The sequence below is a fragment of the Monopterus albus genome, unplaced genomic scaffold, assembly GCF_001952655.1.
Source record: "Monopterus albus unplaced genomic scaffold, M_albus_1.0 scaffold470.1, whole genome shotgun sequence".
In the NCBI taxonomy this organism is placed as follows: Eukaryota; Metazoa; Chordata; class Actinopteri; order Synbranchiformes; family Synbranchidae; genus Monopterus; species Monopterus albus.
Window position 1 is genome coordinate 29,074 of NW_018128350.1, and position 26,858 is coordinate 55,931.

Here is a 26,858-nt window from a genome sequence, read left to right on the forward strand (position 1 = left end):
TTATAGCTACTAAACCAGCATGGATATTGTCTAACAAATGATCTGATTAATCGATTAGACATAAACTTGGTGGGCAACTATTTTGGTAATGAATTCACTGTCTAAAGTAAATCGTATGTGCTCACAATGTCACTCACCTGTATGAAGATGATTTTACACTTATGTACAGTTTCATGGTATGGCTAAAATAAAACTGTGTTGTTCCTCACTGCGAGAAAAGGAGACAACGTGAGAGTTAGGTTGAGGAGGCAATCTGTTTGAAATGTGTACTTAGAAAACGATTTATTGGATTTATTTATTTATATAATTTGTTGTTTTCTCTTTGTAACATTTATTTTTCTTTATGTGTAGCTGTTTATAAATGCAATAAAAATAACTATTAAAATAAATGAAAAAGCTGAAATGAGTGAATGTATGTATAATTGTATAAAGTATGAAACATTAAATATGCATGTCATAACTTTTATTTAAGTCTGTAATGTAGCCCGTGTATCAGTCTTTACTGGTTTTGGAAGTATAAACTGTTAGGATTCTTCAATGCTATATTCCTTGCCATTATGCAACCAATCGGTATTTTTTGGTTTTCTTTTCTCGGTTTGGGGGATTTTCAAATAGGAAGTAACTATTTGTTCCTTTACCTGTAGGTGGCAGTAGTAGAGGCAGCATACGGCAGGTCTGTAAAAAAAAAACACGAAGAAGAATATATCTCGGATATGACGTAAAAGCGAAATCAAAACAGTCAAAACTTGACAGCTCGATAATGTCCCGCAGAATGCTAATAAAATGCAATGGAAAATGTTACTGCCAGTGTTAAAAATAAACTACACTATGTAGATAACGACTCTGGAGACCGGGGCAACGTTTATTGGACTGTCGAGACATGCTAACTCGAGGAAAGGGCTCTGTTTTTTGGCTAGTTCATCTAGTAGCTGTAGGAGCTCCACTCTAGCTAGCTGGTTAGCTCCTCGGCTAAAGAAAGTTGCTCCATGGCTATATGTGGGCTGAACATTACCATATATAGACCGGCCACAGAGCTCCCTCGCTGGTGAAATGTAAACTGTATGTCGCTGACAAAGGGCAAGCAAAAACAAAACTCAGCCTGGAAGAGAAAACACTAGCGCGCTGGCTTCAGCATGTCATCTGACCAGATTATTGCCATCGTCATGGATGACAAAATCTACGAGGTGAATAAAAAGAAGCTGATAGAGAAAAGCGACTACTTCCGTGCACTGTATAGCTCTGGCATGAGGGAGTCCACAGAGGACTCGGTGCAGCTGCAGGGGCTCAGTGTCCTTGGCCTGGAGCTGGTCCTGGAGTTCATCAACACCTCCAAAGTTCAGATTGTCAACGAGACTCTGGAGGACTTGATTGAGACCGCCTCCTTCTTACAGGTCACCTCCATCCTCAAACTCCTCACCTCGGAAATCCGGCTGGACAACTGCGTGGAGCTGTACAGCCTCTCTGAAATTTATGGGACTCATGATCTGCATAATGCGTGCCTCAAATACATGACCTGCTACTATCATCCCATGCTGAGGCGGCCTGAGTTCAGCAGCCTGCCCTCTGCTGTCAAAGACCAAGTCAGGGAGATGCGTATGAAAGGCACCGCCACCCTGGTGGCCATCGGAGACTTCACCTGCCTGTCCCTGGATGTGCCTGATCAGGATGAACCCTGGTCCATGCTGAGGTATGGAGAGGTGGAGCAGCGCTGGAAACCACTCGCAAACAACTTGCCACCAGACATGATCAACGTCAGAGGATATGGATCAGCTGTTCTCGATAACTATCTGTTCATAGCCGGTGGATACAGGATGACAAGTCAGGAGATCTCTGCTGTGCACTGCTACAACCCCTGTAGGAACGAGTGGAACCTGGTGGCTCCACTCAACCAGAAAAGGTAAGTCCAGGGCTACAGTACTGTGCAAAAGTTTTAGGCACTTTAACATGTGTAGATTCTTATTTCTTCATGCAGTTGCATCAGTGAGGTATCGGATCAGCAACAAATTTATTCTGTGGTATGATGAGACCACACATACAGCCAGAGTCATTAAAAGCATTCTTCAGCCAAGCAGAACAGTACTGCAACAGGTGATGTGGCCCTAACAGAGCTCTGGTCTTAGCATCAGGGAATCAGTGTGGGATTACATGAAGAGACAGAAGACACTGAGAAAGAAATTCTCCAAGATGCTTGGAACAACCTACCTGCCAAGTTCCTTACAAAACCTGGGTTAGGACTGAGATTTTCTCTGTTTATTGCACTTTGTATTAAGTTCATTGATAAAAATCTATTCATAGCATTATTTTTGAAAAGTATCCTCACTTTGCTTTTAGTGTCTAAAGCTTCTGCACTGTCCTGTACATACTTTCTGTAAGGGGTGAGTTGTCTGTCAGTAATTGTTTCACTTCCCGTGTCATCTTCTTCAGGTCCAACTTCAAGCTGCTGGCAGCACAAGGGAAGCTGTATGCTGTGGGAGGCCAATGTCTGGGAACAGTGGAGTGTTACAGCCCAGAGCAGGACTGGTGGGCCTGTGTGTCCTCGATGCCTGACCCGCTGGCTGAATTTTCTGCCTGCGAATGCCAAGGAATGATCTATGTCATGGGTGGATACACTGCAAGAGGTTTGTATAAGTCAGCGGTTACTGAAGTTACAATGGACAGGGCTGGTGGTTTGAGTCCTGTTTTGTCCATTCGGTAATCCCAAACAGAAAGGTACTGAATTACAAAGATGGACAACAGAAATAAATTGCAAATCCTCACAGCGAAGAAGTTGGAAACACAAAATGTTGGACTTTGTGGCTTGAAAAATGACTTGAAACAGTAAAATCCAACAATCTATTAGCTGTTTCTAAACCCAAAATAGAGTATTTTTAGTGATTATATCTAGACTGTACTACACAGCAGTGTAGAAGCTACAGCTAAATCAACAGTAATGTGCAATCACTGCTTTAGCATCACATGCGTTAGCACATATATCAAATCAATTATAAGGGCTTTGGCTTTGGTGGGTGCACAGGATGTTAGAAGTAGCCTAATTAATGTTTTGATATTTTTTGTTTTTAGTGATCAATGAATTGTATTCCTACAGGAGAAAGAAACAAGTCATTGAACTGCTGCTTCTTTGAGCTTAACATGTGTATCCTGTGTCTGATAGATAGGAACACAAACGTCCTCTGCTACTGCCCCACCTCAGACACCTGGATGGTGTTTAAGTCTTGTTCAGCACACATACGCAAGCAGCAGATGCTCTCGGTGGAGGACACCATCTACCTGGTGGGTGGATACACTCACGAGCTGGAGGCAGGCCGGCGGCAGCGGCGTCCCAGTCAGACAGAGGACGTCCTAACGGTGCAGTCATACAACATCACCACAGGGGAGTGGATCCAGCTAAAGGAGAACACGTCCAAGTCAGGCCTGAACCTGACGTGCACGCTGCACAACGACGGCATCTACATCATGAGCCGGGATGTCAGCCTGCCCACCAGCCTGGAGCACCGCGTCTTTCTCAAATACAACATCTTCTCCGACGCCTGGGAGGCCTTCAGACGCTTCCCAGCTCTGGGGCAGAACATGCTACTCTGTTCGCTGTACCTCCCCAACGTGCTCTGACTGAGAGGGCTGATGGGAAAGACTTCCATGAACAGACAGTGGAGCCATTGCAGCATTAATATAGGTGTCGCTTTCTTTTTCTTGCACAGAATGGTGCCCTTTGGGAACAGTGTCTGGTTGCTAGGTTGAATGCCTTGTGACCTCTGTGCCTACAAAAAACAAACAAACAAAAAAACACACTACAATGTATGCAACAGCTGTGGATACAAGCAGAAAAGCTACAATAACACGTATGAAAGCGATCAACAACTAGCCCCAGTTTGTGCTTCTCACGTGTTAGCATTAACACAAGTATTGTCATTCCTAAGTTATTTCCAGAATCCTAAAAGACTCTTTCAGTCATTAGAATGGAAAGTATTATTCATGCTGTGTCCAGGTGCCATCTTTGTTTGGGTTAGGAAACAAATTTGGAGTTTTCTAGTATTCCGCAAATAGCAACAGAGCAGTGATGTGGGTTGTTTATTGGCTTTCTGGGTACTATAAACAGTGTCGCTAATTATGCTTGATGGCTGCCACAGTGACTAATACGTTAGAGGCAAAACTGTGGCTACATGACAGCTTGCTTTTAAATCTATGGGCCACAATATTCCTAATGTTTACACTCCAAAAATGGCACTGGTGTACAAGATTATCTATAATTCATTGTAAACCTCAAACTATCTCAGAAACAAAACACATTTCTCAACTTTATGTTATAGCAGGATAAATGGCTTTGGTTTTACACTGCCAGTTTTATGGGAATTATAGGTTCCTTGATCCCCTTGTTTGGGATGTGAAGCAGCTCAGAGGGAGCTTTGTGTGTTTTATGTACACTTGCACACTTGTCTTATTTCCACAAATACACTAAGTAAAGCTTAAAGAGCAATTCTATGAGACTAATGATGCACATGTGCCTTCTGCAAACTCAGTTGATAGAAACTTAATATTTAAAAAAAGCACAAAATGCAAGACTTTGTTACATTGCCAGCAACCGACCAAAGCTGCTGTTTGTTTTTTTTCTCTCTGCTGAAGCAGATTTTATTTTCATTAAGGCACTTTTCAGTTCTTTGGGTGTGCAGGCTTAAGAACTCAGCCTCAAAGCAGCATTTTTTTCTGAAACTTGTGAAGTTTTGGTTAAACACAGCACTTGACTTGGTGAATTTCAGCTTCTCTCTGCATTTGTTTGACAGTTTGGAAGTTTTGGTCATGATAATAAAGATGATGTTCAGGGGTCTGTTTGATGTCCTGTTTTTGAATCAACTTTACTAACTTTGTACTGTTATTACTCCACAGTCTGCTTGTTTGGTGTCTTTTTTTTTAAATAAATTCCAAATCAACTGAGAGCATAGGCCATTCATCACATAGATAATCTGTGATTATCATGTCTTTCCAAAACATTATTGGCCCATGTGACCAAGAACATGACTTAGGAGTAAGTCCTGCCTTTGTAGGTCACTGTGCTCCAGTCCTCCTGGGAAAACCTGGCTCAAATGACCCAGCCGATCTGTACCCCCCATGGGGATGCCTGTTGGTTCTCCACATTATGTTGCCCCTGTAAGGAGTTGGAGAGGTTACACTTGTCAGAGAGGTGACATGCACAAACAGGTTAGGTGGAGGGGGTGCACAGTTGTCCTGTGATCCTGTAGGTGAGGATCAAGAGGTTCCTTTTTGTCCCAAAATCTCCACATGTGGAAAAATCAGAGACTGAGAAACTGTCAAAAAGTAGTAAAAGGTTATCAGACAAGTTAAAAACATAACTCAGTGCATACATAAATAATAATGTTAAATAATTAAAATGAAAACTTTTTCCTGTATACAATAAAACACATGAAAATAATTTTGCTCTATAATTTAATTAGCTCATTTTAATTTTAAACTCATTTTTCTAGAGTTGTACTGATATATATGGAAAGTGTGTGGAGACTGATATACCCTCCCGCATGTGTCCAAATCATCAAATATAATTCTCTTTTTGGTATACTTATAGTATTGTTTGTATGTTTGGAATATTTACAAAGATAACGTTTAAATCCCTGAAAAATATTGTGAGGCTGAGGCTGAAACATTCAAGCGAAGAGACAAGAAGCGACCAGCAGGGGGCAGCACATGCTTTTTAAACGTTAAATACTGTATCTCAGTAGACAAACTGTATTATCCACTTCACCTTCATAAGGACTGCTCCCCACAAAAAATATTACACATTTTCTAAAAGTGCTCTTCCATTTCTTTTTATATTTACATGCATTTTCTGGAAAATAAAATCAACTCATTAAATGTCCCAACAGGTAAGAAATGAGCAGAATGCATTCTATTGCATGGGCCCTTTGATGCCTAAAGGTTGATTCATCACTGTTACAGAAATGTGTCGTCATCTAGAGGTCAAACACAGATGGATATTTATAGTTTCTGTTGGGATGGATGGATGCCACAGGGGTGGCAGAGGAAATCAATTGCAGCCATCAGCGGTCCAGACTGATCCTGTGTTTAGGGTCAGATCACAGTGATCCATTTCATACCTCCACAGTGGGGACACAGAGGGTGGTTGTGTTTGTGTGTTGCAACATCACAGCACAAAGGATATGTCTGATGTGACGCTGTACTGGAGCTACATTGCTTCTTGTGTTTCCCGTGCTGAGAGTCAGCTGAGAAAACGTACTCTATATTCGGAGGTGATCATTCCTCTGTGTTGAGTGTATGATGGAAAGAGGAGGGCTCAAAGGATAGAGAGAGAGAGAAAGAGAGAGAGAATACAGTCCTGAAGGCAGAGATATGAGTGAGAGAGAGAGAGAGAGAGAGAGAGAGAGATCCAAGGACAGACGGCACTGAGGGGAGGGGAGAACACATCTCAGTCACACCTACCCCACAGTCTCACATAGCCTCTGTAGGAGACAGAACAGATCTTCATATTCTGAAGAAGATGCATGTGCACATCAGAGGAGTATCAGGGCAGGACAATAGCTCCTAAAGCTGCTGAGACAAATACATGACAAGGACTACAAGAGAGATAGCTCAGCAAGCCCAGAGGTAAGAACAGCAGCATTTCAGTGAGGGCCAAACGGGGTGGAAGAGGCAACATTTGCTGATTTATTCAGTTGCTAAGATCCTTAAAAAGGACCTAAACAGGAACTCTAAGAAGCTGCCTTTTGGGGTTTCTCCTAGTCTCTGCACAGGGACATCCTGGTGTCTGCAGAGAGCTCCCAGTGCTGCTGCTGTGAGGTTACAGTCTCTGTGCTTCTGTGTACAGCACCAGAAAAGACTGCTTTATAGTCCAAGACTATGAGTGAGGCAAAGAAAGGTGAGCTAGCCATTCAGGATAAAGCCATCCTGCACCAGCAGAGGCGTCTGAAACAGGCCACCCAGTTCACACATAAGGACTCAGCTGACCTCCTGCCCCTGGATGGGCTGAAGAGACTGGGCACGTCCAAAGACTTGGTGAGTGAATCTCAGTGAGCACCTGAGACAATCGCTTGATAATTTACTGTGTGTTGCCAGGTACTTAGCAGTTGTTTAGGTGGGAAAAAAGTGTCAGAATTGTACGGGATCTATTAACACATCTGACAGCATTTGAAAGAAACAGTGCAAGGTGTTAAAGTCATATTTAAAAGAGTACTCCACTTGTTTAGCTCTGCACTTCCATAACACCATGATGTACAGTTAAAAACAACCGATGCAGCAGAATCAGGCATTTGTCTTTCTTGACAAATCTCTAACATACATCAACCACATTGCTTCTCTACCTGCTGACTGTTAAGCTGGAGAGCTGGGTGTGCTATGCTCGTAGTTTATCAGATTTTGTGCAAGGCTTTAAAACATTTCACATATGCAATAGCACTTCCCAAGATTTGTAAACAAATTTTGGTGTGGAAAAATGATGGAGCGTTCTTTTAATCATCTTACTGCCATCTTGTCAGCCATTATTCTCCTTATTGTTGCAGGGGATTATTCTGCTGATCAATCACCCTATCCCTCTGATCAAGTATTCTGCTCATTATCTGCTCACATAATCAACCAATTAAATTTATAGTGTCAGAAAATATTAAAAAGTGTCTATCCCATTTACCAGAGTCTGAGGGATTGTCCTCAAATGTCCTATTTCATCTGATCACATTAAATAAACTGTAACTATTAAGTTCTTTGTTATTTTTGGTTAAAATTTGAATGAAACAATTCATTGTCAGCGATAAGCATAAGCTCCGAACAGATGAGCATGCTACGACCACCATTATGCTTTTTGTATTAATGCATTACTGCTGCCATAAAGAGTAGATTTGAAAAGCTAATTAGTTGTATAAAGGGTCATGAAAGACTCAGTCCTGCTCTCTGCATACAGAGGAGGGAACGTCAAGTCAGAGATGGTTAAAGTGCTCGGTGTAGGGCATTCAGGGAGACATACACATTTTAGGGTTGACATATAGGATAAAAAACTGTTCTGCAGAAGGGGACATGTCCACCTCTATACCTTCTCTCCCCCCAGAAGCATAAACCGAAGCAGTTCTATACACTCTGGGGGAACTCCCTGTAACAATCTTAACGATTTATTACTCGACCTCTCCTCTGACACAGTTCTGGTTTGACAGCCTGTCAGATCTCCCAGAGCTCTCCAAGAACCTCGACACAATCACTCTGGCACTGGGAAGCAGAACTAGCAGTGCTCTGTAAATATCACACTGTGATCCATTTATGCACGCCAGCTTTTAATGCCAACATTTGCTGCTACAAAAACAATCCACACTCCTGCTCTTCTCTCCCGTTCTCCTTCTTACATCCATTCAAAGTTAATGCGTCAAATGTAAATGCAGCATGCTAACATGCTAAGCTGCAGAGCGCCCAGTCTTTTCACTTGAATAAATAAGATTCTTTGTTTTTATATCAGTCGATATTGAATATTTTTGAGTAATCTGAAGTCATCACACTGTTTAGTGCCAACTATAAAATATTAGCATGCTAACATGATAAACTATAGAACCACAATTATTTTATTTTGTAGCTCGTGGTCTCCATAAACAAAGGTCAAACTATAAATGTGAGATCTGTCACAATAAATTGATTTTTTAAAAATAATTTGTCTGATAAAATAACAGGATTCATTGATTGATGAGGCCATGATAAAATAATGTCAAGATATGATTCCCAAGTCTATCCATCTACTAAATTCAAGGATTTTAATGTACAAGTCATCCACTGGCAGCAGGTGACTCAACAACCCCTGCAGGGGCCTGAAAACCTTCTAACCATAATGCTAATTATCTTCTCCTTTAAGGCAGAATGAAGCTCATCTGATTGAAAACACAATCTGTGGTGCACACATGGCCACAGGGAGCACAGTGCAACTTGCATAGCATCTGCACCAAATGATTTTCATTGCTGGAATAACTTTGGCAACTTGAGGGAGGAGTGGGAAATGCCAGCAGTTCTCCATCACTGGCTGTATCTGTTTTCTGCACCAACATTCAGGCTCTGAACAGACATCCATCCATTATCTATACCATTTATCCTAAAGAGGGACGTGGGGCCCTGGAGTCAATCCCAGCTGACACGAGGAGAGAGGCAGGGTCCGTGACAGACAGGTTGCCGATCTGTCACTAGGCTGACACATAGAGATAGACAACCACACACACCCACACTCACTCCTACGGCAATTTAGAGTCGTCCAAACAGACATGGATGGCTTCAGAAACAATGTGTTTCTGAGGTGGCTCACATGCCAATCAGATGAAAGATGCAATCTTCTGAATAAGGCTGTCAGACTTGTTTGTTTGTCTGTAGGCCATCTTGCTATAAATCAGTCTTTGCTTTTTACTATGTAGGTCCTAGTATTTATTATCTAATTACAATGAGGACTTGAGGAATTACTATTTTACTATTTGATATGTGGCCTCCACAAACAAAGGTCGTACTTAAATAGACTATTGTTTTCTTTTTTATCATTGTTTAGCTCATTTATAGGATTCATTGCTGGACAGATGTAAGCATGTGTTAATTCAGAAGTAAAATCTATTATCTTAGGTATTTAAAGTAAAATGAAATAATTTCTTAAGCTAAAATGTCAAACTTTCTCTGGTTGAAGCTTCTCACGTGTGAACATTTGCTGCTTTGACCTGCTTTCTACATTTGGAGTTGAATATGTTTCCATTTGTACTGTTGGTCAAACATAACAAGCAATTCGAAGATACTAGCTTGGATTATGAGAACATTTTCTGACATTTTATAGTCTGAACTATTTATTATTTAGCCTAACCTCATTGATATAACACAACAATTAAAACCTCTGTCTGTATAATGCAGTACAGTACAACAGTAGCACAAACTACAGTCAACTACAGTTGAATCAACATGTCTATTAAACCATTTGAACAAAAAAATGAACATTATCACGTTCAGGAAGGAGGATTTACAACAAACTATTCTATTACAATGACTTAGATTTAGCTGGGTGTTTTTAACAAACCGTCAACTTGTAAATGTTGAACAGATTAATATATTAGTTATTCATCACAAAATAGTAACACCATATAGCTCCTTTATACATTTCTGTTTATGTACAAATTATACTAGAAATGTTAATTAGTGAAATTTAAAGGTGCTAATATTTGCTTCTTTTTTTTTGCTAATACCCAAGCTAGCTGTTTTTCCTTGGCTCTAGTATGTATGCTAAGCTAAGCGAACTGCCTCCCAGCTCTAGATGAAATATGTTTATTAAATATGCTGTTTTTTTATTTATATCTTCTAATCAACAACTGGCCATTTTACATAATTTTACACGCCAACTGTTTCATAGTGGTATTATATTATCAGCCAACGCTCCGTCAGAAAGCAAAGAAGGCAGATTTATAAATGTCAAATCATTTGTTCTCTTTTCAAATTAATGGTCTACTGTGACACCCTACTTTTAAAATCTGTACAAATTTTGTACAATTGTAGGGTTTGAGACATTTTTGTTAGTGCCTGAGCTCCAGTCAGACATTTTATTTGTAAGCTTGTCTTCTCTATCTTAATTTCTGCTGGCTGGCCTGTCCTGCCCAGTGTGTTATTCACCAGAAGAGCCTGTTATGTAAGAGTGAATTTGTTTTGCTGCTCTCTAGCCTGAGGTCCTCTCAACAGCAGCAGCATCACTCCAGCCACGCTGTGTTGCAGAGTGAGGGGAGCAGTGAGCATGAAAAGGGCAACATCCACTGCTCTAATGCAAGAAGGATAGCAGGGAAGGAAAGAGATGACTGGAGATGGGGTCAGGAAGGATATGTAGTTTAGTTGTGCTGTTTTATGTAACACAATGTAAGGCTTTGAACAGATACACGGGAGCAAAATTTGAGAGCAAACCAGAGAGAATGAGCACATATAGTATATATTTGTTTGAGGGATTGTGCTGGAAACATCTCAGCCTAATTACATCAACACCTGAGCTCACATGGATCAGATTACGGTGTAGATACTGAGTAACCTCACTGTTTTCCACTGTACACATGTAACTATGAGGGAGAAAATTCAGAAGAAACATTTTAAAGCAGCAAAGCTAGCTTTTGCTGCAGAGTATATCCATAAGACATTTTAAAGGCCAACTGCATTACTTTTATGATGAAGCTTTTTGTATATCTTTCCAATTTCACTTGTTTCCTTGAATTTTAGTCCTGTCGGTTTAGAAAGGCCTTTTGCGATTTAGGTTATCAAACTGAGTGAAACTCATTGAAATCTTATTCTTTCTTTGCAGCTTTTGATGACAAGTCGATGCAGTTTAAAGCTGGTTATAAAGGTCCATTTCACCCAAATTGATTTCAACTGACAAAAAAGTTTCAACAAGGGATAACAAGTGACTCTTACTCAGTCCAAAGGTAACAAAGTCTCCCTACAATCACCTCTAAAGCTCACTATTGACACTGCTATTCTAACTAACGATTCAGTAGGAAAGCAGATAAATTAGATTTCCAAATGTCAAATTAGTCCTTAAATACTGAAATGAATGGTCTGCTGCTACAACCTGCTTTTAAAGTCAGCTAAATATCGGTATAATCGTAGGTTCTTCATTAGTGCCTAAGCCACACAGACCTGCAGCTCAGCTGTCTGTTTGCTCATGTTCCTTTTACAGATGAGTGAGCCTGAAGCCTGTGTGTGTGTGTGTGTGTGTGTGTGTGTGTGTGTGCCTTTGTATTACTTACATTATAGGGACTGATTGGAGTCTCCATGTACTTCTGAGGATAATCAAAAGCTACAAAACTTGGCCTGAATGTAGAACTGTGGTACAGCAGGAGCTGGAAAACATGACCAGTTCCTTTGTTGTCCCTTAAATGCATCTTCAGTTCTGGTTTATTAAACGCTGAGACTCATTTTAGTCAATACACCTTGTTAACACATTTCCAAGATGGTTTAAAACCACATGTTTTAATTTGGTGTCCTTTCAAAAGGTCATGAATTTGTGCAAGCAGTTTGTGCACTGTGCATCTCACTCTGGAGCAGGTTCCTATATTCACATGGATCCTGATTCACTCTCTGAATTCAGCTGTTTATTTTGCCTAGAAGGCAGAGTAGCACTTCAAAGTGAAGAGCAAACACGACAATGTCGGTTAGGGTGATTATCGGCCTCTTGGGATGTTGCCTTTTCCTGTGTCTCTTTCATCCAAAACAAACCATGTTAAATCGGTTCAGATACAAGATTTATTATTCACTCCAGGACAATTAGGTGGGTTGGAGAGAGGTTAGTGTGAACCTGTCTCTCTGTGTCAAGTGGAGCTTTGGATGGGCGGTAACACTTCCTCAGCTGCTCCCTCAGTGCTGTGGAGGGAATGCAGGAGGCTAAAAATACCCGACAAAAACAAAAATGACTAAACAACCCCAACAACAGAGGAGGGGACAATGCACAATACTGAGAGAGTGGAAGCAGGAGAAGAAGGGAGAAGCTTTTGTTGGGTATGCCGAGGTGTGACACGTTTAAATGTGAGATATGGAAGCAAAACCTATAAGTGAAAAAGACATGCAGGGGAGCATCCAAATTGGATTTGGCTGTGGTTTGGGGTCAAAGATGAATGGCCAGGGTTGAAACTAATGGCTAGTTTTATTAGTGATTCATTATTGACAAGTGATTACCCTTCAAGTATGTAATGTGGCAAAAAATAGATGAAACAGCAAATATTTATTTAAAAAAATCACTTCAGCATCTGACTTTTGATGATTAATTCAGTTCTGGGAGCAGTAGGATAATTTATAGTTACTTTCCTAAAAAAATCTACATTTTGTAAAATGTGAATTTCCAAGATAGTAACATTTGCCTTAAAGAAATAATTTGACATTTTGGAAAATCTGCTTACTCTTTTCTTTGCTAAGAAATAAGAAAACCAATACCACTCTCATGTCTGTACAGTAAATATGAAACCACAGGCAGCAGCTGGTTAGCCTAGCTTAGCATAAAGACTAGAACCAGTGGAAAGCAGGTAGCCTGGCTCTGCCCAAAGCTCAGAATCTGCCAGCGAGCACCTCTAAAACTCACTCTCAGTAATCACCCAGTTAGCTGTGTATATTTAGCAGACAGATATCAGAACGGTACTGATTTATTGTAGACAGACGAGCTACAGACAAACAAACAATCGAATTACAATAAAAACTGTTGATTTTCTGTTGAGTAATCAATAATGTACGATCAACTGACTAGTAATATCAGCATTACAATAAATACCCTTCCTATTTGATCAAAACATCAAACAGGCTTTAAACAGGCACTACTGGTGGCCACTGAATGATGTAAGAAAGAAGACAAATGAAAAAGGACAGCACAGTAAAATAGGAAATAAGAGGAAGAGGTACAGGCAGGCAGCAGATGTGAAGCAGCTGGAGCCTCCTGGTTGGTGGAACAGGAAGTCAGTCACTGGGGACCGCCATCAGAATGAGAAAGAGGGCATTAGAAAGCTCACGGATGAGAGAGAGAAGCCTGTTGCAGTCAGATAATTAGTCCACATGGCAATTAGCCTCTAATCTGTCTCACAGAGAGAAACGCAGAGAAGAAGGAACTGAGGAGGAGAAGGAGGACCGGTGGCGTCATAAAATAACAGTTGTCTATCTGTCCCACTGGGAGGAGATGGGTTTGACTGGTCAGTGTTCAGGGATTACTACATGATGCACATCAGCAACAGGTCACATGTGAAAAGACACAAAGGAACACCTTGTCTGTGAGATAGCTGATCACGTTTATATGAAGTTTTACCCTTCAGCCAGAAAACAAAAAACTCTTTTGAAGCACAAAGCATGAATAAGTGTCATTTTGCAACTTAAGCTGATGTGTATGTAATATGAATCTAACAAAGATAGCCTACTTAATATGATACACTATTTCTCACAAGCTACCGAGTCTAAATATTGAATCCTAATTCATTACTGGTTCATTAAAATATGCCCTGAGAGCAAAATTAGTGAAAAGGGTTTAGGTGGAGTAGAACCTCTTATAAAGAAAAGAAAGACTGATGGACTTTATATTAAATCATTATCATCAATTAAGCATATTGAACCACAGCAAAACCGTTCTTCACTTGCCACAATATCTCTGACACATCAGGAGCAATAAATGTTCAAACTGATATCATCCAAAATCACTGCATGCTGTAAAAAATGAACAGATTATACCTCAGCCATGTCACCTCAGCTACTTCAACAATGAAAACATTCATTGGCGAATGAAGCGCAGCAGCAGGTGGCATAATGATAAACTCCATCTAGATAAACTCTGTCGATGCTGCCTGCTGCCATTATTAGATTTTATGACATTACTCCACGAGGAGGCCACGTGATTGATGCTGATTCAAATATTCTCAGCCGGTAACAAGCAGGCAGGACAGTGAGGAGAAAAATGTGCTAAAATCTTTAAATGTGTCACAAAGGAAGAGACTGTCCACACAGTTTAGTTTGTAGTAAGTGGGTTTTCAAAGCCAGACACCGTGGGGCTCACCTCAATTAGCACTGTCAAAAAGTACAGCAAAAAGTATTAATAGTAATGTGTTTTGTTTTTCCTAATATTGTTTGTCTCAATTCAGTTTGGGGAACACATCATGGAGCCATGGTTCCCATGATGTGTTGGGGGATGTAAACAGAAGGTATACTGTTGTTTTGGATTCAGAGAGGTATGCTGGGGCCCATTTCAGCTGACTGTATACAGTATGTTAAAATGTTGCATGCCGAATTAGCAGTTCCTCTCATGGATGTACAGACTTGGGATGTTTAAGAGTTCACCTCATCATCTCCACAGTCCCTTTCAGCTCTACTGGCTCACAGTTTAAACACCTCTGCACTGTATTAAATCAAGTGCACTACAAATACCTCTCACCCCTGAAGTGTAAAACACAACCAAGGGCACATGAGGCAACACCACATGTCGCCTGCTAGCAGCTTGCTGTTGCAGAGATGATTTGCTCCAGAGCTGACCCCTGAGTAGTCAGGGATCCACGGAAAAAGGTGCCAGCCATCACAAAAAACATGATGAGAAACATGATGAGAAAGATAGCTGATGTTACATTTTGTTCATTGTCTTTCAGTTTCAGGCTTTTGCTTCCCTGCAGGCTGATGAGAGCACAGATATGGAAAACATTTCTCAGAGAACCAACCCTAAATCAAACTCTCAATCTTCCCCCTCACCTAATAAAAACACTGTGGTACGCACCAGACTTCATAAGCAACCTCATTAAAATAAAAATGGGCATGCTTTTGCTGACTCATACTCTAGCAGATGCAAATAAATCTTGATCTCTCACAGTTTGCACCCCTATTAATGCACTGTGTTGCATATTTGGAAATAATTTCTGGTAATAAATGTGTAATATAGGTGAGGTGGGAAAGACATCCGCTGATATGGAAAATATTGTTAGAACAAACAGCAAGGCCAGAGGACAATGTCTTTTAAAACTGGGATTACTCTGAGTTTAGGTTGGTTTAGTGAATAAATCTAATCAGTGGAAGGCAGGCAGTTTCACTGACTCCATTGAAAGACAGATTGAGAGTGGAGAAGATGGGTAAGAAGAGAAAAGACTGAAAGAAAAGGAAATGGAAGAGAAATAAATGGACAGAAAGATTATAGGCTGATGAAAGAAAAGGAGAGGAGAAACGAGGAAAGGAAATAGAACGAAGAAAGGACACGAAAGAAAATGATGGATGGAAGGAGAATGGAAGGAAATGGAGAGAGGAAATGGAAGGAAAGGGAAATCAAAAAGGAAAGGTAATGAATGAAAGGCAATGGAAAAAAACAGAATGAAATGAAAGTAAAAATGATAATGAAAAAAAGGAGTTGGATGGAAAAAAGAATGAAAGGTAATGAAGGGAATGAGGAGAGGAGAGAGGCCATCATCTGTCTGTTTATCACTCCGCTAAATGCTGCTCAGCCACACAGCTGCAGTTCAGACTCAATCTACTACAGGAAACCTATGTTGTTTTTCTTTTTTACAGTATTTGACTTTTTTAGCAGTGGATAAATACTCTTCACATAGAGCGAGGCCAAAGACACTTGGACAGTGCCAGGCATGTGATACGATTATAACAGCTAAGGGTATGCAGCCTCAGTGTTTTGGGCCTTGATACCTTTTCTTATTTATTTTTCTGTCTACCTATTCTATTTGTCTTCTTCGGCCCATGAAATCGTCCTCATTCAAATTCTGGTCAGGAATACTTTAACAGCAGAATCTGGCACTGCTATGTGCATGTTAATCAGGGTAGAATATCAAATACTGAAATAGCAGGTCTATTTTTTCTATTGCAATTTTTCCATGTAGGCTGTAGGCATGTATGATTGGGGTCTGAGCCAGACAATCGCCTGCTGGATGAAGCTCCTTCAGCAAGGGCAGTTTTTGTAATCAACCTTTGCTTTTGTGACCGCTGTCATCCAGAATGTGTCATCAAAAACCAAATCACACATCCAGTCTTGTTCATACTGCTCTCAAAAATGTCTCCATTCAGCCATCATGTTATCATACGCTAAGAAATGAGGAATTTCCCATTAGATGTTTGTACCTTTGATAAAAGTCATTTGGCACGGAATGTGTATCACAATTCACAATTAGTGTGTTTTTTTTATCCAATAAAAAACTGTGAAGTAGACAGACAAACCAATTTCCGTGAGAGTGAGAATGAAGGCACAGCATGGAGGGAGGCGCCTACAACTGGATGTGGAAATCCAAGGCTGTTTGACAGAATAATACAAAGCATGTGCGACCAACAGGTAGACAGATGGGAATGTCCTTTATGAAACTGGCATTCACCCAAGATACTTAACCTGCAACTTTATGGCTCTACAGATGCCAGTGTTGGCTGGTATGGCGGTTATTCGGTCTGTTGTTCCAGGACTGCGGTCCAGAGCAGGACATTTGGTAAAGAAATATTGACTTGGGTGATTTCTTGACTGACAAAAAGATAAAACATTCTAATACTTCGAGATACCTCTAAAACTAACAACTGAATTCCTTGCAGTTTTGGCTATACTTTGAGAATATTGCTAATATACAACATTTGTTTTACACAGTTTGGGTGTTACACAACACAGGCTCAGACCAGCTTTACTACCAAACAGGCTATTTGATTCCAAACTATGTGAAACTAATGTACTGTGGATCTTTTTGGCCTTTACAGAGCTAATATAAACCAATTAGCAAGGACAGCATTTAAAACCAATAAACTATTTTGATGCCACAGTTTTTAATTACTAAAATCTCTGTATGCTTGGCTCTTTTAACACTCTGTATAATGACTCATAGGCTGTTTATATGATACACATTTGTTCATTTGAACATCTTTTATTAATGCAGTGACCTGCTCTTTACAAAAGCATGATGTCTGAAAGGCTGCACCCAGACTGAGCACTGGTAGAACAACTTTTAATATGAGGCAGAAAGACGTTATTCTGAAACAGTGGATATCTGGCATTAATTAAAATCAGCATACTAACTGTACAGTATATAGCAACATACACATTTTATCCTAAAGCGTGAACGTGTTTCTGGAAGTATAAAGAACACTCTAGTGCTTTGTGCACTGAATTTACAGCTGCCTTCATCTTTTGAAAAATTCCCAGTGATGCCCAAAAAGGTGCATTCTAGCACAAAATATGGCCACTGGGCTTCTGGGCCAAAGAAAATATCATTGCAGAAATGCTTTTATGTGAGCTGGCAGTGATAACAGTGGGAACATATCTCTTGAATTGGCTTTCATAACATCATATGACTTTCATTTCAGAAAGTTTGGAAAGCTACTGGATGAAAAGGAATAACATAGAAACCTCTGAAGTGCCACAACCAGTGCTATGTGTGCTTAAACTTCAGCATTCACAGTTGCAATTACCTCTATAGTTTGGAAAAGTAAGCAAATCTTACAAATATTCCAGCTGAACAGATACACTTCTCCTGGGCCACAAGACTTACGCTGACATGTTTAATTAACACACTCTGCATGTCGTGCTCTTGTTTTTTATGAGACTAAAAGATAAAAGATAACTATTTATCTTTTCAACATGATAAAATCCAAGCCCTGTCAGCTGACATCTATTTCCTGTGTGTCTCCCCCCTCTAGCAACCTCACAGCATTGTCCAGCGCCGCTTGCTGGAGGGAAACATTACGCGGTTGCGCGGGGAGGCCTGGGATCCTGGCAACAGAGCTCGCTCCCCACTGGCTGACACCAAGGATGGACCAACTGATGAGGAGAGGAGCGAGAGCACAGCCAATGACTCCACAGAGGAGCGGGAGTCTCTGGAGGAAAGTGAGAGAAGCCTACGGTCGGATGAGGAAGATGACAGCAGCGAAGCCGGAGCAAGACAGACAACTGAAAAGGCTGAGGGCACGGAGAGCTCGACCCTCCTCACAGCTCTGGTTGTTCAATGCAAGGTACTGCACCCTATCATCACCAACATTCAATGCTTGGACACTTTCCACTACTGCATAAACACCAAAAACAAGAGAAGATACAAAGACAGCACCATTCTGCTCTCATGACTCATCATTTAAAGCCTACTCTTCATTTATTCTCTTTGTAAAACATAAAAAGCCCAAGAGCAGCCAGCGGCTGTTGGATTAGATCAGACAAACAGTTAACTGAGTCATGATGGCTCCAAGTCCATCTTATGTTACGGGGGGATAATCGACCACACTCTTAAAATTGATAATCTATGTGGGGCTGAGCACAACAAGGGAAAACTAAAATTACCACTTTGCGGTTGTATGCCTCCACCATCCAGTTATAGTGTATTCACAAGAATGGGACAGATGTGAGGATACAGTGACCTTGACCTTTGACCACCACAATTAAATGAAGTGGATATTTGTGCCAAATTTGACGAAATTCCCTCAAGATATCCCTGAAACATTGCGTTCACGAGAATGGGCCGGCCAGCCCTAAAACATAATGCCTCCAGCCACAGCTATCACCAGCAAAAAGGCATAAAAATGTAAGCAGCATCAGCTTTTTCAGTGTCGGGTTATGATCCAACAGAATTAGTTTGTAAGATGTTCTGTTCAAAAGCAATGAAAACACATCTACACTAACTGCTTCAAGCCATCAAACCTACTGAACATCCAGGAGCTAAAGCCATGTATGAGAAGCATAGAGCCACTTTCCACCATTTGAATGAAACCTTAACAGTGATCAAACAACTCCTGGTCCCTGTTTAAGGTTTGTAGCACAGCTTTTGTGAATCCTGTGTGAGTGTTTTTATAACCAGTAATGCACTTTTCTAGTAGAATCAGCATTTCCCTCTATTACTCATTGAGCTTTGCTGGGCTTTATCATCAACTTATTAAATACATAGTGTTCCTCTGTTACTCATTCAGTTGCTATTTTTAAACTTCAGGGAGAGCAAGGGGTTTTTTGCACCACCAGGACTGAGACAAAGGAGCAGGGTTGTGGGCCTGCTGATAAGCCGATGTGCCTGAGGACAAAGCTCAGATTGTGCACAGTGTGAGGGATCAAAACAAGGTGCATGGAAACTGAATGTGTTTATTTCCATGAGGGGAAACATTCTTGGGTCAAGTGGATAAGCTATTAACTTATGAAGGAGATGATGTGAAGAGAAAGTTATACAGACCTCGGGAGACAGGATAGGTGCAAATAATGACTAGTATTGATTATTCTATTGATCATTTTAAAGCGTGAGCAGCAAATTGTGGAAACTGCCCATCAACGTTTCCCAGCAGCCATGGTGATGTTTTTAAATGCCTTGCATTGTTCAACTAACAGTTCAAAACCTAAAGCAAATTATCTTAGATTAGTAATAAAATCAAATAAAAATATTCACATTTATGAAGCTGAAACAATTAAAAAAAAAAAAAAGATAAAAACAACCTTAACAATTATTGATTATAAAACTATGCTGCGGATTAAATTTTGGGCAATGGATTAATTGACCAGTCGCTGCAGCTCTGAACTCTTTAAATCTATTTAAAGTGCACAAAATATTCCTGCAGAGCTGCCATATGTTCTGAACACATTCATCATTATTACTTTAATCTCTTTCCACAAACATGTTCCCATGTTGTGTACATGCTGCATGACAACAACTAAGAGAACAGCTAAAGGCCAATAAGGACAAGAGTTTCCATAAACCAGGACAATCTGCTGCACTAGAGATGAAACATGTCTGTGACATGAAGTGCCCTCCAGGCAGCCGAACAACTGTGAGATGCGGAAGAGAAGAAATGTCAGTGGAAAGTAGGTGATGCTGCCTGTTAGCATTTCTACTATAAATGAGGGGGAGGGATAGGTGAAAGATGAAGGGAAGGGAAGCTACAGCGAGGATACATGAGCTTAGCTTAGCAAAAGGCAGAACTAGGTAGCAGATTTGACACTTTTTACACAAACTACATATAACATGTTAATTTCTGAACTTTAGAGGTGTTATTAGAAGCATTTTTTAAGCCAGATTATTCCACCTTTCTCTCAGTCTATTCACTAAATGAAGATAAGGTCACTGCCTCCTGGTGGTAGCATCAAATTGGGCTAATGAAACAAAAGTGATATCATTCTTCAGATTTAATTCTACACAAGGAAATAAACACTGCTTTAAACCTGCATTACTTTATTTTTGGGGGAGTAAACAGGCAAACATTTGTGTTTCCAGTCATCTGATGAATGCCCAGTCTTCACTCACTTTTAGCTCTGTTTTTGGTCTCTACCGACTCATTTGGTTAATCTTTCATGTACTAGTAAAGCATTTGAGTTCATTAAGTTCAAAAATCAAAGTACATTCAACAAACTAAAGAATCAGCATCTTGTTAGGAAATGTAGTCAGCAAATTGAACTGAAGCAGCCAATAATAAAGAACAGGGGTTGGGGGGTGTTGGTGAATCACACTGCCACAGTAAAACCTGCCCCCACCTCTGTCTCCTCCACAGTGCTATGAGACTGAAGTCAAGGTGTCCATCAACACTGGCAGCCAGTATAACCACATCTCCACCTCCTGCTGCCAGAGGCTGGGGTAAGAAACACCCTGCTCTAAACTGCAAACACACCCGCAACACATATCTGTACCTGCCACCTTTTAAAATGTGGTGGTTAGACAATCAAATGAACAAAATGATAAAAGATGTCTTAAGAAAAGTTTAGAAACAGAGGGTAAAGATAAATTAATAGCAATAAACTGAATGGAAAACATTGATTGTAAGGAGAATTTCGATACTGACAGACTATAGGCTCTTAAGGCAGAGGCATCTCAGACTTATGAGTCATCTCAATTTGCAATCAGACAGGTAAACAGCAGATGCTGTAAAATTAATCTGCTGTTTGTCTTTGAAATCCTAGTTAATAAAGTCTCAGCTGCACAAACTTTGGATTGATATTTTAATAAAAACCTGATGCAATTTATCACAGAATGACAAATAAAGAGGGAATCTGTTCCTCGGAGATATTTTATCAAATTAAATTAAATGGCCCAATTGAAGATAACATTTTTGTGACTGTCTCTTTGTGTGTTATAAGACTGGTGCCCAGTCAGGACAGTTCACCATGTGGTGTGAGCAACACAGTCACGGGTCTGCAGCTGCAGCTGGGCAAACAGGCTGTACGGTGTTCAGCCTATGTGAAAGGTAAGAATAACAAATCAAAAATGATCAGGAAAATAAGCTTTTAATTTGTTGTTAACAAGACTATAGCAGCTCTGTGGGGCTGTACTTAGCCGCAGATGAACTTTGAGCTCAATGCTACCATCAGCTAACATGTTCACAGCATCAGCATGCTGATGTTTAGCAGGTATTACATTTACAATGTTTACCATCATAGTTTAGCCTGTTAACATGCTAACATTTATGAATTAGCACTAAACACAAAGTACATCTGAGGCTGTAGGAATGTAATTGGTTTTGTGGGTTTTTGAACATAAACCAAAATACTGGGCATCACCAAAGTCAGTTATATTTATCATCTGACAACCATAAAGGGCTTTAAAACATTTTTGTGTCAATCCATCCAGTAAATGTTGAGATGCAGCATGTCTAGTAAATTGTCAAGACATTTCTCTCTAAAACCACAGATGTGAACCTTATGGTTTGTTCTCTGCCTAATGACAATCCATCCATTTATATTGCAGCTTGCATGGCTAAAAACACTATGTATGATGTGGTGATGTGCATAAATGCAGCCACAACTCTAGAAGAACAACACGAGTTCACCAGCTCTGTCTGTTTTGCAGTGATTCTTTTCAAAGAGACTGAGTTGGATACATGCTCATCTCCGTACTTAACATTCAGACAGTACACTCTGCCTTGTCCTCTCGACGCATTCAGGCAGAAATGACCATTAAACTAACTGACATCTAGGCAGGACGATAGGTTAAGGCAGTAACTATTAATATTTGGGCAAATAAATGTGTTGTACAGTATTGTACAGACTCTTTATGAAAGTGTTTACATCTGCTGTTCTAATAACATCAGGTGGTTTTTCACTATGTTTGTGCTTTTCTTCTTATGTAAGACCTATTACTTCCTGTGCTGGAGAACATTTTATCCAGGGAAGAAAAACTCCTTCGTGGGTATAAACAGCAAGAGTAAACACTTTCATGAATAGAGCTTAGAGCTGTGCCAGTTATACCACTGTACTGTGGACTGTCACAGTTTTCAGCAAGAACCATGAACACACGGCACAGCAATACTGCCTTCAGCAGTAGTTTTACTCTGAATAATTGCAAGAAAGTGCCTTTGTAACAATCAAGCAGTGGCATAGCATTCAAACAGGACCCGAGAACCACACTCCTCAGTCTGTCTAGCTCTTCTGTAGACTCACTCGCTAGTTTATGAGTTTATGAGTCATATATTAAGTGAGAGGGGAAAAGCATGCATAGGGGAAAGTCCTGTGTTAGGACTGCACACATTACATTCCTCCACACAAGTCACATTTAGCTTTGCCTGAGGTATCTGTTAGTAACAGAGGGGAGTCAGGAAGGGGGTTATAACTCAGGCCGGGGATCTAACGCCCACCTAGGGCAATCTCCACACATTCACAAGAGACCACCTATCCTGCAGTCATTTTGATGAGATGTTTACTGTTTATGCTAATAGTACATCACTGAACTTTATTACTACACACAAAAACTGCTTCAAAAACACCCAAAATGTCAAGTGTCATCAAGAGTTTGTCAGCTCCACCGGTAAGGCTGTAGATATATTCATTTCATCTTTGAGAGTGTTTGTTTCACTCCTGTAATTCTCTCACTCTGCCAGCCAGACTGGTAGCTTAGCACAAAGATTATCAGCAGTGGGAAACAAATGGTAACAAAATCTTTTTACACTTTGGTTTTTAATTTAATTACAGAGAACAAGTATAATATGTTAATTACTGGGCTGTGGAGTAGCTGGAAGATGGATTTCATTACCACTGAACAGACCCAGGATAGCTGTTTCCCCTTGTTTCTACTCTTTAATAAGCTGAACTAACTAAGTATTAGGGTGGCATAGTGACGCAGTGGTTAGCACTGTCACCTCACAGCAAGAAGGTTCCAGGTTTTAACCCTGGCCGACCTGGTGCCTTTCTGTGCGCAGTTTGCATGTTCTCCCTGTGCCTACATGCGTTCTCTCTAGGTACTCTGGCTTCCTCCAACAGTTCAGAACCACGCAGCTTAGGTGACTTTGAATTGCCCGTAGGGGTGTGTGTGGTTGTCAGCGCTGTGAAAGACTGGCGACCTGTCCAGGGTGTATGTACCCTGCCTCTTGCCCAGTGTCAGCTGGATTGGATCCAGTGACCCATTTCAGGATAAGCATTATAGATGGATCTAGCTACTACGTACACTATTTAAAAGTCAGAGCTGAATGTGCTATTGATCTGATTATTTTGGCACTTACCTATATTTCCTAAATGGTCTAACTGCTCCTTCAAAGTTAATTCTTACTTCCAGAGCTCCAAACCATAAAATTATGGGTGTATGATTTTGCCCTTACTTGACTTAAAATGTCCTAAACTTTTAAGATTTAGCCTGATCTTCCTCTTGTTACAAGGACAGTTATCCCACAAAGATGCTGCGGTTCCTATTTGAACCTACACCTTAGGTCCTCCTCACCAGTGAATAATGACTTTAATTCAAACCCTAAGACCAGAGCCTGACTCTTTTATGGACATTACATTTCCACTCGACTCCAAAACACTGCTCAACAGAACTCACTCCCGCCCTCACATGAACATATGCCTATTAGTGCTCATTAACACTAGAAGGAATCATTTAGTTGTGCTGATGATTTAACCTGGATTCTGGCTAAAGTATGCATAGTCTGATGAGGGTCTTATCAGGAGTGGCTTTCATATGGCTGCTATAACATTCAGTCTCTTTTCCCCCCCCTTTCCCTTCACCCTTATCTTTTTCACTTTCAGAGGATGAGGTGTTTGAGCTGTGCCTGGGTCTTCAGACTCTGTTGGAACTTAAAGTAAGGTCCTGAATCTTTTGTCTGATCATGTGTATTTTGGAGTGTTTTTCTTCTAAAACCCAGGTCCCTGATATGGTCACAAGCATTTAAATAAGCAAAAGGGAAGAATAAAAATAAATGCTAGTAGGAAAAAGAACATCCTGGCACAAAAGACGAGGGCTCAGAAACTCGTAGAAATAGATGTAGCATATGCAGCGTGATCTAGGGGAAAAGCTGGGCAGTGTTACTTTAGTGGTACTGCTATCTATCAGCTGCCAGCTGTGCAGGTTAAACCTAGATAAGAACCAACTGAGGACATCCTGTGATGTGAAAATTTGAGTTTGCACATCTGAGTAATGTAATTTAGAGGCAATCTGGAGGTAGTGCTCGCTCTTATTCCGACATTACAGATGCTGTGCCTGGCTAGTATTGTCCTAAAAATCTAATCAGAATGGGACTTCAGAGTATAAAAGGAACATGAGCTCTAATTTAGTAAATTAACCCTTAAGGACTCTGTAATGTAAGTGGAACATTTCCCTCCGAGATCTTTCCTGTACTTGTTCTTCTCTGCAGATCTTTATTAAGCAACTTATTTATTGAAATGTTGTTCGAGGAACTGCCTTATAACATATTGCTGCTTTTTCCTGGATGACTGTCATCACTACTGAGATTATTTATCCATATTGTAATCATAAATCATTACAGCATTTTATATGGGAAGTAAATGAACTTATTTATCTACATAGCAACCTGGAAAATAACATTTGTCTGCTTTTGGAAACTAAATTTGTTGAAATTGTTTAAACTAAGTGGACAGACATATAAACAACCTGTGACTGGTGAAACAAATCAGTTAATGCAGGTCTATGCAAAGATATTATTCAGCTGTCTAGAAAGGATTTCAGATCTTAGTGTTTAGTGCATACTCAGCAACAGCCAACTAAGGGTTAGTGTGAAGGATGCAGAGGTTATATCCGAACAGATATTGTGGATGTAATAGTTAGTCTAAAGCTGTTATTATTTCTGACTGATTGGCTAATTGCTTGGTCCCAAGGTGATGTCTTACATAACTTGTTATATTTAGCTAAAAGCTGAGTTTCATTATAAACATTATTTGTTAAATTTCGGTTCACCTTTTCAGCTCTTTAATGGATAAACATAAAGAAAACAAAGACAGAAGGGCAGAACCTCTTCCACACACAATGAACAATAAAATACACTTGTACTTACGATCCCTTGTCACCGTATCAAGGCTATTAAAAGACTGGTTTTCTCTCTTCAGATACGCATTTTTGGGAAATTCTTTCAGGCCTCAAAAGGTGAAACCATCCAAGAACCAAGAAATTGTGAAGGATTATTGAAAAGCCTGAGAGAAGCTTTGATGTTGCAGAATATATGTTTATCATTTCCCATGCTGTAAATCATCTCCCTACCCCCAGCTGGAATCCTGTAATTAATTATTTAGTGTACTAATTTTGTTCCGCCATGTGTATCCTCTCACAGTGCTGCTTGGACCTGAGCAGTCGGGTCCTGAAGCTGCATGGCTGCGGCGAGGAGTTGCCCTTCCTGAACCCTTTGCCCGACAGCCAGTGCCAACACGACACCAATGAGAACCTGTGAGCTTGATGATGACGATGACTGCTCCCTCGACTCGACCGGTTACAGCGATGTAATGACATTTGTCTGAACCATCTAATCAGCACGCCTCACTGCCTGAACACTGATGAGCATTCACCACCATTGTTCTTGAGGTTACACCATTATGTTTGTAGAATTACAACATCTTCTAACCATTCTTTTTAATTACACTGTACTGAATATTCAAACCACTTCCTCTGTTGAGCTGCTTGGGGTGCACTGATGCTCTCTTAAGAGGGAAACCATTAGAACTATTTAAAGTGGATATTAGTGGAATATGTTATGATTTGGCTGTACAAAAATTACTTTAATCATCAAGTAAGTGAATTCAAGCATACTATCAATCAACAACCATTTCCATTTCGATCTTGTTTAAGGAACAAATGAGTATTTTGGGGCACATATGCTTGATAATTTCCATGCCAAAGGTTAGATGAGAAAATCAATGCCACTTTCATGTGTGTATAGTAAATATGAAAACAGCCAGCTGCTGGTTTGCTCAGCTTAGCATAGGAACTGGAAGCAGGAGAAAGCAGCTAGCCTGGCTCTGTGTAAAGAGAACAATATCTGCCTGCCAACATCCCCAAATGTCACTAAAAACATTGAAATGTGAAAATGTCAAGTTGCAGTTTTAGTCTATCTACACCACCCATCATGTCCTAAATGTGTTCATTTGAATACATTTTAAACTTGATGTTATTTAGCTTGAATAAAAATCAGTTTTTACATACAGCTGAACTAATGTTTAGATCTGTTTCCATTTATACTACTACCACCTGAAATGACAAGATTCCATTAATACAGGA

At 40.3% G+C, this 26,858-nt stretch overlaps 2 protein-coding genes across 2 annotated transcripts; both read left to right on the forward strand.

Moving 5' to 3' along the window:
- The first annotated feature begins 743 nt into the window (after positions 1-743).
- Positions 744-4,819, forward strand: klhl42 (kelch-like family, member 42). Its single transcript, XM_020587664.1, has 3 exons — positions 744-1,897; positions 2,425-2,618; positions 3,152-4,819. The coding sequence occupies exons 1-3, from the start codon at positions 1,134-1,136 to the stop codon at positions 3,604-3,606; spliced, it is 1,413 nt and encodes a 470-aa protein (XP_020443320.1). The 5' UTR covers positions 744-1,133; the 3' UTR covers positions 3,607-4,819.
- Positions 4,820-6,407: 1,588 nt separating this feature from the next.
- Positions 6,408-26,652, forward strand: nrip2 (nuclear receptor interacting protein 2). The gene is made up of 7 exons (XM_020587663.1): positions 6,408-6,609; positions 6,745-7,017; positions 18,109-18,420; positions 20,923-21,005; positions 21,506-21,612; positions 24,383-24,435; positions 25,918-26,652. Exons 2-7 carry the CDS (start codon positions 6,862-6,864, stop codon positions 26,032-26,034), a joined length of 828 nt encoding a protein of 275 aa, XP_020443319.1. The 5' UTR covers positions 6,408-6,609; positions 6,745-6,861; the 3' UTR covers positions 26,035-26,652.
- Positions 26,653-26,858: the final 206 nt, after the last annotated feature.